This window comes from Hypanus sabinus, chromosome 25, assembly GCF_030144855.1.
Source record: "Hypanus sabinus isolate sHypSab1 chromosome 25, sHypSab1.hap1, whole genome shotgun sequence".
Taxonomy (NCBI): Eukaryota; Metazoa; Chordata; class Chondrichthyes; order Myliobatiformes; family Dasyatidae; genus Hypanus; species Hypanus sabinus.
In genome coordinates, this window is record NC_082730.1 from 31,915,161 (window position 1) to 31,931,648 (window position 16,488).

General features: G+C 41.1%; 1 protein-coding gene across 3 annotated transcripts in view; it reads left to right on the top strand.

Annotated features, from left to right (window-relative positions):
- The window catches only part of LOC132381142 (TBC1 domain family member 22B-like), a 346,281-nt gene that overhangs the window by 254,901 nt on the left and 74,892 nt on the right, over positions 1–16,488 (top strand). For all 3 annotated transcript variants that reach the window (XM_059950412.1, XM_059950414.1, XM_059950413.1), the window contains one exon: positions 8,093–8,220. In XM_059950412.1, coding sequence (XP_059806395.1) covers positions 8,093–8,220 — 128 coding nt within the window. The remainder of the gene's footprint in view (positions 1–8,092; positions 8,221–16,488) is intronic.

Below are 16,488 nucleotides of genomic sequence, written 5' to 3' on the forward strand. Positions count from 1 at the left end.
AATAGGTTTCAATGAGGTCACCCTTCATTCTTCTGAATTCTTGTGAATACAGGCCCAGATCTTTCAAATGCTTTTCATATGACAAGCTATTCAATCCTGGAATCAGTTTCACGAACCTCCTTTGAACCCTCCAGTTTCATCATGTCCTTTCTAAGATAAGGGACCCAAAACTGCTCACAATACTCCACAAGTGAGGCCTCACCATTGTTTGTAAATTCTCAACATTATATCCTTGCTTTTATATTCTAGTCCTCTTGAAATGAAAGCTAACATCACATTTGCCTTCCTCACCACAGACTCAACCTGCAAATTAACCTTTAGGAAATTCTGCATAAGGAATGTGCAAAACCCTTTGCATATCAGATTGTTGTATTTTCTCTCCATTTAGAAAATAGTTAACTTACTCATTTCTTCAACTAAAGTGCATCACCATACACTTCCTGGCACTGTATCCAATCAGCCACTTCTTTGCCCATTCTTCTAATCTGTCCTTCCGTAGCCTCTCTACTTCCTTAAAACCATGCCTCCTCCTATTTACACATCATCTGCAAACTTTGCAGCAAAGCCATCAATTCCATCATCCAAGTCATTGACACATAATGTAAAAAGAATCGGTCCCAACAGAGACCCCTGTGGAATACCACTAGTCACGGGCAGCCAACCAGAAAGGGCTCCCTTCATTCCCACCCACTCTTTGCCTCCTGTGAATCAGTCACTGCTCTGTAAAGAACCCAACGTAATCAAAGACCCCGCACATCTTGGATATTTTTTCTTCTCCCCCTTTCATCATGCAGAAGATATAACAGCCTCAAAACATGTACCACCAAACACAAGCACAGTTTATTTTCCACTGTTATTAAACACTTGAATGGAGATCTTTAACGATAAGATGGACTCTTGGCCTCACAATTTACCTCGTTATGATCTTGCACAGTATCGGTTACCCGCACTACATTTTCCTGTAGCATTTACACTTTATTCTATCTTTTTGTAGTTTTACCTTATTTTAGCTTAATTCACTATGTAATGATTTGATCTGTATAAACTATATGCAAGATGAGCTTGGTACACGTGACAATAATAAAACAATATTAGCCAATATTAACTGTATTAAAATAATGGGAATATCATTTATAAATTTAAAAATTCTGGCAGATTGAATTATTGAGAAAATATATTCCATGCTGTTTGTTAACCCTTGGGATGGTGACAAAATTATTATTTCTAGAAAGCTAAGCGATGAAGTTGAATTACTTGCATTTATCACATATTTCTGTCGTACAGTTTATGCACAGGACTATCATAAAAGCAGAAATGCATATTTTATTTTGAATGCTGAAGCAGTCTGCTGTTAACAATGGAATTGTTTTCACTGTGTCTGCAATCTTCCTGTTGTGATTGCTGCTTCAGCACTATAAAAAAGCCTCATACGTTTTACAAAATTGCAATTTACTGCTGTAAGTGCAGAGTAGATTCAATTTTATGTGAACCTTGAAGAGATGCCTGATTCAATTTGCAGTTGTCTTCAGAGCTATTGAATGTGAACTTTGTTCTCACCCACTAACTAGCAAATTGTTGAAATGCTTTACCCTTTTAATTACTTAGACTTTAAATATTATGACACTTCTTGGGGGAACAATGTTTAGGAAGGCTTGCTTTCTCTTTACATCAGTACACATTTAAAATTCAGTTACCTGTAGAATTAATAACTTGGGAAGCTATGCTAACTTTGTGTTGGATCTCAGTTAAGTTACACTAAAGAAAGCTGCATAAAGTCTGTACCAAAATTGTGAAAATGATGTTGAAGCAGTGGAGGTAATTCAGATAAGGTATAGAAATACAGTGGTTACATAACAGGAAAGAATACATAGAGTTAAAATGGGCACGGAGACATCCAGTAGGGAATTCAGAAGTAACTTCTTTTCTGAAAGTGCTCACTGTGTAGATCTGTATATACCACAAGGAGTGGCTGAAGTGATTAGAATAGGTGCATTTAAGGAGAGACTGGACCAGCATGCCACTGAGAAAGTAGTAGTAATGTTAACATCTTTGGATGTGGAAAAACAGAAAGTAGCTGTAATGGAGCAAAAATAGCCACGTGTGCTCATTTGGTCAAATGGCCTGTTTCTTATGTGTCCTATGTAAGATGATGATGATTTATGGCACTTGATTTTGTGTTCTCAACATCTATGAGGCTGACTGGGGCAGTTTTAAAGTAAGGGTTGTCAAGTATAACACACTAGTCACAAATACCCAGATACCAAGATGTGGAGAAATTGATCGACTGGTGGCAGTTCACTCTGAGTGTCCATTAAGAAGATTCCGATGAGAACTTTGAGCAGAACTATACAATAAAGCTTGATGGGCACAATAATCATTGGAACCCCAGTCAAAAAGCCAAAAAGTCTGCACATAGCAACAAAGAACAGAAAGGATTCAAACGTAAGTTTGACAGTGGGCTTATTGCAGAACATGGAACCCGTTCTTTCTGAAATGAATCATCGACTTATTTGCATTAGCATTTCTGTGGAGCTCTTAATGATGTTTGGTGTGGAGGTTAATGTCAGAGATTTCATTATAACCAAAAATGGGTCTTATCAGTAACCGCACTGCTGTCTTGAAAGCTTAAATTGCTGCTTTTGTGATTCTGATTCACTGTTGATAGGAGTTCCAGAGCATCAGCAGATCAGTGGTAAGAATTGATGGCATTCAAGTCTTGCCACAAAGATTAAGCACCCTTTGATGTTTCAGGTATAGTCCGGAATTGCCACTTCACCCGTGAGATGGCTTTCTGCAGATCATACTTGGACCTCTTGTAACTTTCTTGGTCACCAGGCTTGAATGCCTTTGATCTGAACCTCAGCAGATTGTAGATCTCATTGTTCGTCCAGGGCTTCTCATTGGGGAAGACTGAATGATTTTGTGCAGACACACTCCTCTACAACAGTTTTAATAAAGTCCGTGACAACTATGATGTATTCATTCAGAATCACAGATGAGTCCTTGAACATTTCCCGGTCCATCATCATGAAGCAATCCCATAGCTGCTTCTCTGCCGCTCACAACCACCTCTTTGCTGCTCTAATCTCTGGAGCTTTGCTCTTCAGCCTCCTCCTGTATGCAAGTCTGACCATGGAACAGCAGGCATTCCTTGTCTTAATATAACAGTAGTTGAGTGTGTTGGGACCTCTGGTTCTACAGGTTATGCAATAGTAGTAATTGGACAGGGTTTTCTTGAAACAGCCCAGTTTAAGTCCCCAACTATAAAATGAAATACATCGGGGTGGACTGTTTCATGTTTGGAAATGGCATCAGGCAATAACTCAAGCGCTTGGTTAGAGTCAGCTGCTGGTGGTATGTAAACTGCAGCCTGGATTAGAGGAAAACTCCCTTGGTAAATAGAAGGGACAGCATTTGACCATTAGGTATTTATGTTCAAGAAACATGAGTTCTGTGAAAACGCCACATCGGAGTACCAACAAGAGTTTATCATGAAACGCACACCTCCATCTTTTGCCTTTTTTAAATCAGCAGTTTAGTTCATTCTGTAAATCAAGAAGCTTTCAAGTGTCATTGCTGTATCTGGCATGCTGGGAGTAAGCCACGTTTCATTCAAACATAGAACACAATGATCATATTGGAGTTCTCAAGTTTGAAATGATGCAGTGTGAAACTTGAAGGTATATGGCTGCTCAATATCTAACACCCTCCCCCCCCCCCCCCCCCCCACCAAGACCATCTATATTTTTCTCATTTGGAGGGCTAACAATCTTGCATTCTCCATCTCCAGCCACTGGAGAAAGATAAATACTTATGAATATTGGGCACAAAAGGAAGGCACAAAATTAATGAGTTTCATTTTGTATTCCTTAATAACTGAATTAATCAAATGGACTTGATCATGCATTTAGTGATTTTTTTTGCTTACTTCTGGGGTAAACTGATGGGAAAAACTTAAATGTTGTTTGGACAAGAGTGTTATGACATTAGTGGACAGGTGCAGAGCATATTGAACAGTGAAGGGTTAGGTGTTACTCATATTGCTGATAAGTATTCTGATCATGTCAAAGGGAGGCCTTTGTTGTAGCATCCTCTTCCTTTTGTGCTTCCTCCTCAACTCCCTTGAGGAAAGTGCAGTTACAAAATAGAAGCAAAGGCTTCAAATCAGCATCGTACACTAGTTTGCATTATAATCTCACTACTCTGCATTCTGCAGTGGTAATTGGGCATGTGTACACACAAACCCCTATACCAGCATGGTATCGTGTTCACTTTCTGTCAAAGGTTTTCATAAAGTGAATGCTTCTCTAACAGTATTTAAATAGGTTCAATAGGTATTTAAATAGGTTCAATAGGTACATTTAACGTCGGAGAAATGTATACAATATGCATCCTGAAATTCTTTTCACATCCACAAAAACAGAAGAGTGCCCCAAAGAATGAATGACAGTTAAACGTTAGAACCCCAAAGCTGTCCTCCCCAGCTCCCCTTTCCCACGCATAAGCAGCACTGAGGCAATGACCCCCCTCTCCCACCAGAAAAAAAGTGTCGGCACCCTCCACCGAGCACTCAAGCATGCAACAAAGCATTAATAAAGACACAGACTTGCAGTACCCCAGAGATTACTCGTTCACCCAGTAATTCGACATACCACAGGCTCTCTCTCTCTCACTAATAAAGGAAAAAGTAGTGTCACTGTTTCACAGCAAGAGGGGAGACATAACAAGCAACTCACTGATTTATGATGTTAAATGTATGTTGTGTCGCTTTTTCAAAGCTCTGCGCCCAGAAGACACAGGTTTCTGCACACACAGCCAGCAGCCAAACTGCAGTTTCTGATGTTCTCCTTCTATGCCTCAGTCAGGGGCACCAGCCTGGAATAACCCCATCGAAAATCCAGAACCCTGAAGGTGCGCTCGTCTTCCTGCTGAATCCTTAGGATATCAAAAAGTAGCCAGTCGTGAGGCCCTGAGGGATGGTTCCCATTCCTGCAAATAACCAAAGTCAGAGTGTAACTCTAGGTCAGGTCTTCAAAAAAACCGTGAAAAGGGAAAAAAGAGATATCAAAGATGAAAATAAAGCTGTTTCCTGAAATGCAAGCAAAGGTGTCGCTGTTTATCGCCATCTTGACTTTACTCCACCCTCCTTTTGAGCATGAATTTGGATGCACTATTTTATGATACAACTTCATATTGCTTTCTTAGTCCATGTGACAGTTCTAACTTGTTTTTATGAATATAGCCTTGTTTATTTTGGATATGTTTGTGTCATAATAGTGTATGAATTCATACAGTGTAACTTATGTTCATGATTATGATAAAGCTGCATAATATAATAAAGTGGTCATCCAGTGATTACAAAGTTTGTATATTCTAAATCTCTAAGCATATATTTGCAGTGTAACTCTCTAACTAGGTCTATTTCTGTTTCTTAAACGAATGTAACTGTTAACCACAATAGGATATTTGTCTTATATAAGAATGAGTGTAATATTTTTTAAGAAATCTTGTCTCTCTCTCTCTCTCAGTTCCTTTGTATTTCTTATCACAGAATATAACTAGACTTCACATGCTCATTGTTTCATGTTTTAATGTTCTCAAATTAACACATTATCTTGAAGAAATTCATACAGGTGTAATATTAAGTTAAATGTCAAACTAAATAAGATCTTCTTAAAATGGAAGTAGGAGATGCTAGATTGATTCTGGGAGGAAATTCTAGAATATGATTCTCAGGTGTGTAGAGTGAACAAAGTTATGGCATCAGAAACTTTTCACCAGACACTTTTGCAAAGTATTGTAGTGATTTTATGTACTGCTGCAAATAAAAAATTAATGACACGTGAGTGATGATAAACCTGATTCTGGTATAGGTCTCTAATTGTTGACTGAGAGTGGGAAGGGAGCAGGGGGAGGGGAATCATGCTTGGAAAAAGGGGAAGGATCAGGAAGAACCAGAAAGACGTTCTATAATGATCAGTAAACCAATGATTTGGAATTGAATGACTTTGCCTAGTGTCTCAGGGCTTTGTACTCAAAGCATCCCCATCCCTGGAACTTCTTCTCTGTCACCTGTCCCATACCCCTCCTTCAGTGCTCCACCCTTGCCATTCCAATCATCCCATGCTTCCATCAGATTTACAAACTCACTCTGCACTCTACATTGACAGATACAGTACTGTAGAAAAGTCTTAGTCCCGTATATAGTTAGGATGCCTGAGACTTTTTCACAGTACTGTACATTTCAGTGTAAATTGGGGGAGATTCTCTTCTCAGGAGGCTCGGTCAAATGCAGTTTTTGTTTTCAGAAGAGATTTTTGCCACTATATTTTGCCAGGTACAAATTGTGAACATTGCCATCTTCAGCAGTGTACTTATATGTTGCCTAACTGTTCCTAAACTTTGATAGTGAGCATTTTACAAAGTATTTACTGAATTGAGCTGATCATGCATTCACAATATATCTAGCAAATATCACTAGATAGAAATTCAAAACAAAGTTTTCATTTCATGGTTATGGAAGTCTACAATATGTCATGATCCGACTACTATTTCAAAATTCCAACTACATTTATCATCAAAGTACGTATACATGATACAAACCTGAGAAATGTCCCCTTACAGGCAAGCAACAAAACAGGAAACCCAAAAGAACCCATTTAAAAAAAAGACGAACACCCAATGTACTGAGAGAGAAATCATGCAAATAATGAAGTATGCCAAAGGCATTAGAACTACACACAAACCCTGGAGCGGGCCCATGGCCTTGGAGCAAAGAACAGAGTAAATGATGCAGAGCAGTGAGCAGAACTGGCCCGACCTTCGCCTATGAAGGCTTTATAAATCAGAGCATTGACTATAGGAGTTGGGATGTAATGTTAACATTGTACAAGGCATTGGTAAGGCTGAATTTGGAGTATTGTGTACAGTTCTGGTCACCAAATTATAGGAAAGATCTCAACAAAATAGAGAGAGTACAGAGAAGATTTACTAGAATGTTACCTGGGTTTCAGTACCTAAGTTACAGGGAAAGGTTGGGCCTTTATTCTTTGGAGCATAGAAGGTTGAGGGGGTCTTGATATTTAAAATTTAAATTTTAAAATATTAGGTATTTAAAATTATGAGGGGGATAGATAGAGTAGACGTGGTTAGGCTTTTTCCATTGAGAGTAGGGGAGATTCAAACAAGAGGACATGAGTTGAGAGTTAGGGGGCAAAAGTTTAGGGGTAACACGAGGGGGAACTTCTTTACTCAGAGTTGTAGCTGTGTGGAACGAGCTTCCAGTAGAAGTGGTAGAGGCAGGTTCGGTATTGTCATTTAAGATAAAATTGGATGGGTACATGGACAGGAAAGGAATGGAGGGTTCTGGGCTGAGTGCGGGTCAGTGGGACTAGATGAGAGTAAGCGTTCGGCATGGACTAAAAGGGCCGAGATGGCCTGTTTCTGTGCTGTAATTGTAATTGTTATATGGTTATATGGTCCCGTTTAAATCATTCAAACATCAGATTATTCCTTGCTTTAAAACCCAAGCCCCGTTGCATCAATAAGCTTTGGGCCTGGAGCCTGTCGCCATGTTTTGGCCAGTATCCACCCTTTCCAAATAGGCACAGTGCATAGATCGATCAAACCTCGCTCTCAGTTTAACTGAGTGAGCTCCAAATCTATCTCTCCTCTACCCTGACTTTGCTCCGCTCAGCATACTCCAACTCTATCTCAAACATGCCTCGACCTCTCCTCTACTTGCACCCACACTCTTTGACCCTCAATTCAGCTTTGACTTTGCTCACCTCTTCAGTATTTGTGGTGGTCTTTTACCTTTTTTACAGAAAAAGTGTTATTAATAAAGTATTTAGTTCTTGCTTTGGGAACTGCCAGTAACTTGATGCCCGGCTTCTGCAGCACCATCTTAATCTGGATTTCATTTGAATCAAGCTAGATGGACATGAACTTGAGATTTATTGCTCAGTTAGCACTGGAATTAGCATGCTTGGTTTAAAGGAAAAGCTATGAAGAAAAATATCTATAAGTGTGTTTCATGCAACAATAGGACATTTATTTTATATAAAACTGAGTGCAATTTTTTTCTCCACAGAGCAAGTCCACTTTCACTTCAGGAAATATGAGGTAGAATACCTACAGTTCGCATTCCGTTGGATGAATAACTTGCTGATGCGGGAACTGCCACTCCGATGCACCATCCGTCTTTGGGACACCTATCAGGTAAATGTTGCATCACTGTACTTCCAGGATAGTCCAGTGTTAACACCTTTAATATATGCATAAGTGTCTTTTAATGCAAGGCCAGATTTAAGGCAGCTTACACTGGGTTAAACTATTGCCAGAGGGGAATAAAAGCAATTGTAACAGCAATGATTTTAACATGTTCCATTGAGTGACATTTATATATGTTCATGTGTAAAGTGAGAGTGTTTGAATGTTGTCCCAGATCTGATATGTCTGATTCATTTATTTATGATCTGTTTCATCGTGAGTATTTTATGCTTGTGATTTGAATGTTAATAGATGTAAGTTGGCTACCATAATTATTTCCCAGCTTAGTATACTACATGACAATATGAAACAGAGGTTAACAATGCTGTACTTTTTAAAAAATTCACTTAGCTACAAGTGATATTACATTTAGATTTTAGAAGTTTGCTTTTTCATACAATTAAATCTAAACAGATACCTAACTTGACTAGAGCAACCAGATCTAAACTGTGCTCAGCACTTATTTCTTTTCCCCATAAAGCACCTGAACTTAAAGCATTTGCAGACAAAAAGAAAGGGACTTGTTGCATGGCCCATTTATTGCTTTTAACCAGAAGAGGATACATGCACTCATGCTAAACAAGTTATGCTGAACCAAATTAAGTATTGAGCAGGGGTAGTACACATCACAGCCCAACCTGACCAGATATCACAGTCAGGTCCAATTTAGCAGGAATCAAATAGCAAAGCTTCAATGCTAAGTATATGCAATGAATGTGACTCTGATAAGTTTCCAAAAGATATGGATTATAAATAACCACTTTTGTGGAATAAAACTGTGCACTAATTGTATTTTGAAAACAAACAAACTTTATACTCAGTTTTTAAAACCTAACTATTCAAGCTCCGTGCTCACCCTACAATGCCTTAACAATGCTAGAGGTCTTCTTTTCCTACCCACCACCCCATAAGCCTCCTCATCTAACACATTATTTTCAGCAGCTTCGGCCATCTCCAAAGGGATCCTACCACCAAATATACATGCCCCCCCCCCCCCCCCCGCTTTCAACAGGGATTGCTCCCTCTGTGATTTCCTTATCCATTCATTCCTCCCCACTAACCCTGCCAAAGCGCTGCACCTTCCCATTCACTTTCTCCCCTGGGTCCCCTCCTCCTTTCCTTTCTCCCATGGTCCAGTCTCCTCTCCTATCTGATTCATAGCTCTCCAGCCCTTTAGCATTCATACCCACCTGGCTTCACCTATCACCTTCTAGCTCTCCTCCTTTCCAGCCCTGAAGAAGGCCCAAAATGTCAACTGTTTATTCATTTCCACAGATGCTGCCTGACCTGCTGAGTTCCTCTAACATTTTGTGTATGTGTCTTTGGATTTCCCAGCATCGGCAGAATTTCTTCTCTATTCATGATAATGACCAGCTGCTCTTGGGGCTTCTCTAATTTATAAATGCTGGATAGTCCCTTGGTGTCTTTGTAGTAAATTAGAGAATGCAATGCTAGCATCTTTATATCATGTTCACACAATTACCTATATTTTGCTGGCAGGTGCCTGTGATACTGTTCTTGTTTTTCTGTTTGTTCAGATACATCTGAGGTCAGATGCTGAACTCCTGAATTTACCTCTCCATTAGACTTTTTCAGTGCATGATGCATTTGAACTCTCCCATTGAGTCTGTGGATTGATGCCAGTTTTTTTGTGCTGAGGGATGAACTTGAAGTTGCACACAGGACAGGATTTAGTAGCCTATTGCTTTCCGTAGGTAAAAGGCTGCAGGGGAACAAGATAGAAGATAACATCTTTTTAAATCATAAACACATTGAGACTCTGCAGATGCTGGAATGAACTCAGAAGGTCAGGCAGCATTGTGGTGAGAAATAAATAGCTGATATTTTGGGTCGAGACCCTTCATCTGGACGTAATGTAATCATGATGAATGGTCTTTGCCCAAAACATCGACTGTTTATTTCTCTTAATAAAAACTTAATTAGTTTCATTTTAAATACTAACCTAGCATTTCTCAGAAATCTTCCAGAAACATCTGAAGTCTTTAACATGGACAGTCCACAAAGTGAAGGTGATTCTTTGTTTTCTATTAAAGCTGCTGGAGAGTTTGAGGGACAAGGCTGCTTCATTGCATTGCTTAAGGCACTGCCATGTCTCAGGGACTTGTCGTGCCTCCGGGAGACGTCAGGGCAGCAGCATGAAACATCTGAAGGCTACAGGATAAGAAGGACAGTTTGAGAAATGGACACAGATATGGAATTGACATTTAAAGCAGTGGAGTTTGAAGTAAAACATTTTGTTAGAATAAGATGAGGCAAAAATTGCCTTTTTTGTTCAAAGCTTAGCAAATTAGAAGTTTTTTTTTATTAAAAGAGCCACAAAGTACCCAAGGAAGTTTTGTATGAAACATGGTATGGAACTTCAAACACATTTTAGCAAAGCGTTGTAGTAATGACCAAAGGTTTGTGTGGAAAAGCTTTACTAAAACAGAACTAGGTCTCAGAGACTTCACTTAAATGGAGGAACTCAAAATTAAGGTAATTCTCTCTTAAGCCAAGCAAATTATGAGATTCGATAGAGGTGTTTACAACCTTATGTAGTTAGTGTAGAATAAATTAGCAGAAAATGCTTCCAGTGGATGAAGTTTTGGCATGCACGGAACACAGGAGGAAATAGAACTTAGAATAAGTACAGAGTACAGGCCCTTTGGCCCACAATGTCATGCCGACCCTTAAGCCCTGCCTCCCATATAACCCCCCCACCTTAAATTCCTCCATATAACCTGTCTAGTAGTGTCTTAAATTTCACTAGTGTATCTGCCTCCACCACTGACTCAGGCAGTGCATTCCATGCACCGTTCTCTGAGTCAAAAAAACCTTCCTCTAATATGGCCCTTGAAATTCCCACCCCTTAACTTAAAGCCATGGCCTCTTGTATTGAGCAGTGGTGCCCTGGGGAAGAGGTGCTGGCTGTCCACTCTATCTTTTCCTCTTAATATCTTGTGTACCTCTATCATGTCTCCTCTCATCCTCCTCCTCTCCAAAGAGTAAAGCCCCAGCTCCCTTAATCTCTGATCATAATGCATATTCTCTAAACCAGGCAGCATCCTGGTAAATCTCCTCTGTACCCTTTCCAATGCTTCCACATCCTTCCTATAGTGAGGTGACCAGAACTGGACACAGTACTCCAAAGTGTGGCCTAACCAGAGTTTTATAGAGCTGCATCATTACCTCGCGACTCTTAAACTCTATCCCTCAACTTGTGAAAGCTAGCACCCCATAAGCTTTCTTAACTACTCTATCTACCTGGGAGGCAACTTTCAGGGATTTGTGGACGTGTACCCCTAGGCCACTCTGCTCCTCTACACTACCAAGTATACTGCTATTTACTCTGTACTCTGCCTTGGAGTTTGTCCCTCCAAAATGTACCACCTCACACTTCTCCGGGTTGAACTCCATCTGCCACTTCTCAGCCCACTTCTGCATCCTATCAATGTCTCTCTACAATCTTCGACAATCGTCTACACGATCCACAACTCCTCCAACCTTTGTGTCAACTGCAAACTTGCCAACCCACCCTTCTACCCCCACATCCAGGTCGTTAATAAAAAAATCACAAAACGTAGAGGTCCCAGAACCGATCCTTGTGGGACACCACCAGTCACAACCCTCCAATCCGAATGTACTCCCTCCACCATGACCCTCTGCTTTCTGCAGGCAAGCCAATTCTGAATCCACCAGGCCAAACTTCCCTGGATCCCATGCCTTCTGACTTTCTGAATAAGCCTTCAGTGTGGAGCCTGTCAAATGCCTTACTAAAATCTATGTAGATCACATCCACTGCACTACCCTCATCTATATGCCTGGTCACCTCCTCAAAGAACTCTATCAGGCTTGTTAGACATGATCTGCCCTTCACAAAGCCATGCTGACTGTCCCTGATCAGCCCATAGATCCTATCTCTAAGAACCTTTTCCAACAGCTTTCCCACCACAGACATAAGGCTCACTGATCTATAATTACCCAGACTATCCCTGCTACCTTTTTTGAACAAGGGGACAACATTCGCCTTCCTCCAATCCTCCGGTACCATTCTTGTGGACAATGAGCATATAAAGATCCTAGCCAAAGGCTCAGCAATCTCTTCCCTCGCCTTGTGGAGCAGCCTGGGGAATTTTCCATCCGGCCCCAGGGACATATCCGTCCTAATGTATTTTAACAACTCCGACACCTCCTCTCCCTTGATATCAACATGCTCCAGAACATCAACCTCACTCATATTGTCCTCTCCGTCATCAAGTTCCCTCTCATTGGTGAATACCAAAGAGAAGTATTCATTGAGGACCTCGCTCACTTCCACAGTCTCCAGGCACATCTTCCCACCTTTATCTCTAATCGGTGCTACCTTCACTCCTATCATCCTTTTGTTCTTCACATAATTGAAGAATGCCTGGGGGTTTTCCATTACCCTACTCACCAAGGCCTTCTCATGCCCCCTTCTTGCTCTTCTCAGCCCCTTCTTAAGCTCCTTTCTTGCTACCCTATATTCCTCAATAGACCCATCTGATCCTTGCTTCCTAAACCTCATGTATGCTGCCTTCTTCCACCTGATTAGATTTTCCACCTCACTTGTCACCCATGGTTCCTTCACCCTACCATTCTTTAACTTCCGCAACAGGACAAATTTATCCCTAACATCCTGCAAGAGATCCCTAAACATCGACCACATGTCCATAGTACATTTCCCTGCAAAAACATCATCCCAATTCACACCTGCAAGTTCTAGCCTTATAGCCTCTTAATTTGCCCTTCCCCAATTAAAAATTTTCCTGTCCTCTCTGATTCTATCCTTTTTCATGATAATGCTAAAGGCCAGGGAGCAGTGGTCACTGTCCCCCAGATGCTCACCCACTGAGAGATCCATGACCTGACCCAGTTCCTTACCTAATACTAGATCTAGTATGGCCTGTCAACATATTGTGACAAGAATCCGTTCTGGATACACTTAACAAACTCTGCCTCATCTAAACAATTGGACCTAATCAGGTGCCAATCAATATTAGGGATGTTAAAGTCACCTGTGATAACAACCCTGTTATTTTTGCACCTTTTCAAAATCTGCCTCCCAATCTGCTCCTCAGTATCTCTGCTGTTACCAGGGGGCCTATAGAATACTCCAAATAGAGTAACTGCTCTCTTCCACTCATACTGACTCAAAAGAGGATCCTGCTACCCACCCTTTCTGTAGCTGTAATTGTATCCCTGACGAATAATGCCGCCCCTCTCCCCCTTTCCCCCTCTCTAACCCTTTCAAAGCACTGAAATCCAGGAATATTGAGAATCCATTCCTGCCCTGGTGCCAGCCAAGTCTCTGTAAAGGCCACTACACCATAATTCCATGTATGTATCCAAGCTCTCAGTTCATCACCTTTGTTCCTGATGCTTCTTGCATTGAAGTACACACACTTTAGCCCTTCTATCTTACTACCTTTACACCCTTTATTCTGCTTCTCCTTCCTCGAAGCCTCGCTATATGTTAGATCTGGCTTTGCTCCATGCAGTTCTCCCACTGCTCTATCATTCTGAGTCCCTTCGCCCTTGCAAGTTAGCTTAAACCCTCCCGAACCATGCTAGCAAACCTACCTGCAAGGATATTGCTCCCCCTCGAGTTCAGGTACAACCCATCCAATCTGTTCAGGTCTCACCTTCCCCAGACGAGATCCCAATGATCCAAAAATCTGAAACCATGCCCCCTGAACCAACTCCTCAGCCACGCATTCAACTGCCATCTCCTCCAATTCTTACCATCACTATCACTGGCAGCAATCCTGAGGACACCACCCTTGAGGTCCTGTTTTTCAGCCTTCTGCCCAGTTCCCGAAACTCACACTTCAGGACCTTATCCATCTTCCTGCCTATGTCGTTGGTACCAACATGTATCATGACTTCTGGTTGCTTTCCCTCTCATAGCAGGATGTTGTGCACCCAGTCAGAGACATCCCGGACCCTGGCAGGTGTCCTTCTCATGTCCACAAAATCTCCTATATGATCCCTTGACTACAGAGTCCATAATGACGAGAGCTCTCCTGTTCTCCATCCCACCCTTCTGCACCACAGGGTCAGACTCAGTGCTGGAGGCCCTGCCACCGTGGCTCACCCTGGTCGGTCGTCCCTTCCAACAGTATCAAGGATGGTATACTTATTATTCAGGGAAATGGCTACAAGGGTGCTCTGCACTTCCTGTCTACTCACCTTCGCTTCCCCCCCCGACTGTCACCCAACGACCTGCTTCCGGCACATCACCGTCTCAGGAGGAATTGTAAAACCTAACTGGGGGCAAGCTCGTACTCCGCCTCTTCGTGTCAAAGCCTCAAAGCTCCACTGCTTTACTGGCTGCTTTCCAATGGCCGCTCCAGCAGTTTACAAAATACAAACAGTCAATTAATTTCTTTAGAAGTTCAATTGATTCTGGTATTTTTAAATAGTTTCCTAACTTCATGTACACCTGAAGAAATACATTTCCAATTCAGGCTAAATATCAGCTTCTCAAAAATCTTTTTACGAATGCCTGAAATCCGCCTTTAATAATCTTAATGTTACATCTTAATTTTGCAAGCTCGTTTGCACTGAAAACCTTTCAATACTTTCTGGCATATTTCCAATAAAGCTAATGGCAATTAAAATAAATACTCGTTAAAAATTAGCTTAAAAGCATCTCCAGCAAATGGGCTATATCATGCTTGAAAGCACCCCTTGTCCCCTTTACAACTAAGATTTATCAAGGCTGCAGTTACTTGGGTTGGATTCTGGGAGCCTATCCGACTCTCGAGACCAACAGAGAGGTATCCTTGGGTGAGGAAGTCCCAAGGTGCTACTCCCAGTATAAGCATACAGCAAGGAAAGCTGAAGATAGAGACAGGTATAATAGCTGAAAGCATCTTTAGATGTTTTTTAAAAAGCCTCCAACATTGGGAAGTTTGAAAGCATCAAAGACCGAAGTAAAGAATAAAAATAATGAGATTTTTTAAGTGGAAAATTTGATAAGTTTTTAAAAGAAAATAAAGAATAAAGTAATGTACTATAATCTTTCTCCAAATCGATAGATCAATAATGGTCATTGAAATTAATCAAGGTCTTGGTTAGTCAGGCCTGATTTGATAGAGAATATGAAGTAACCTCTTCTATTTGTCTACATATTCCAGATTTCCACATTTTGTAATCCATGTATGGCAGTTCTTGCTCCGCAGCTATTGAAACAGCCTAATGTTAGATGTTTTATTTGGAATTTAGAACAAAATTTAACATAATCTGGCTTTAAACTGATAAAATAGGAGCTACAAGGGAGATGGTCAACCCTAAGTTGCAAGAGACAGGTGGCTGTCAGGAACAAGAAAGGGAATAGACAGCCAGTGCAGAGTTGCCTTGTGGCTTTTCTCCTTGATAATAAGTATATTGCTTTGGATATGAGGGCTGGACCTACCACGAAGAAGCTGCAGTGGCCAAGTCTGGCTCTGTGACTCAGAAGGGAAGTGGGGAAGAAGAAAAGTGCTGCAGTGATAAAAGGTTACATAGTTAGAAGAGCAGACAGAAGTTTCTATGGACATGAAAGAGACATCTGGATGGTACTTTGCCTCCCAGTGCTAGGGTCAGAGGTGTCTCCAATTGGGTTCTCCACATTCTAAAGGGAGATGGTGAGCATCCAGAAGTTGTGGTACATATTGGTACCAACAACATATTGTAGATAGGAAAAGGGATAAAGTCCTGAAGGGGGAATATAGGGTTAGGTAAATGCTGAAAAGCAGGGACTCGAGGGTAGTAATCTTTAGATTGCTGCCTTTGCCATGTGCCAATGGAGGTAAGAATAGTTAAGATTTGGTAGATGAATGCATGGCTGAGAAGTTGGTGCAAGGGAATGGCTTCAGATTTCTGGATCATTGGGATCTCTTCTGGGGAATGTATGACCTATACAGTAAGTACGGGTTATTCCTGAACCTGAAGTGGACAAATATCGTTGCAGGCAGGTTTGCTAGAGCTGTTCAGGAAGGTTTAAAATATTTTGGCGGAAGGTGGGAACCAGATTGATGAGTTGAGAACTACACTCCCAAGTTTCTGAAAGGGGGAGCTAAAAGGATTGTGGAGGCATTAGTAACGATCGTTCTCAAATCACTAGATTCTGGAATGGTTCTGGAGGACTGGAAAACTGCAAATATCACTCCACTCTTTTTGAAGGAAGGAAGAAAGAAAAGAAAATTATAGCAG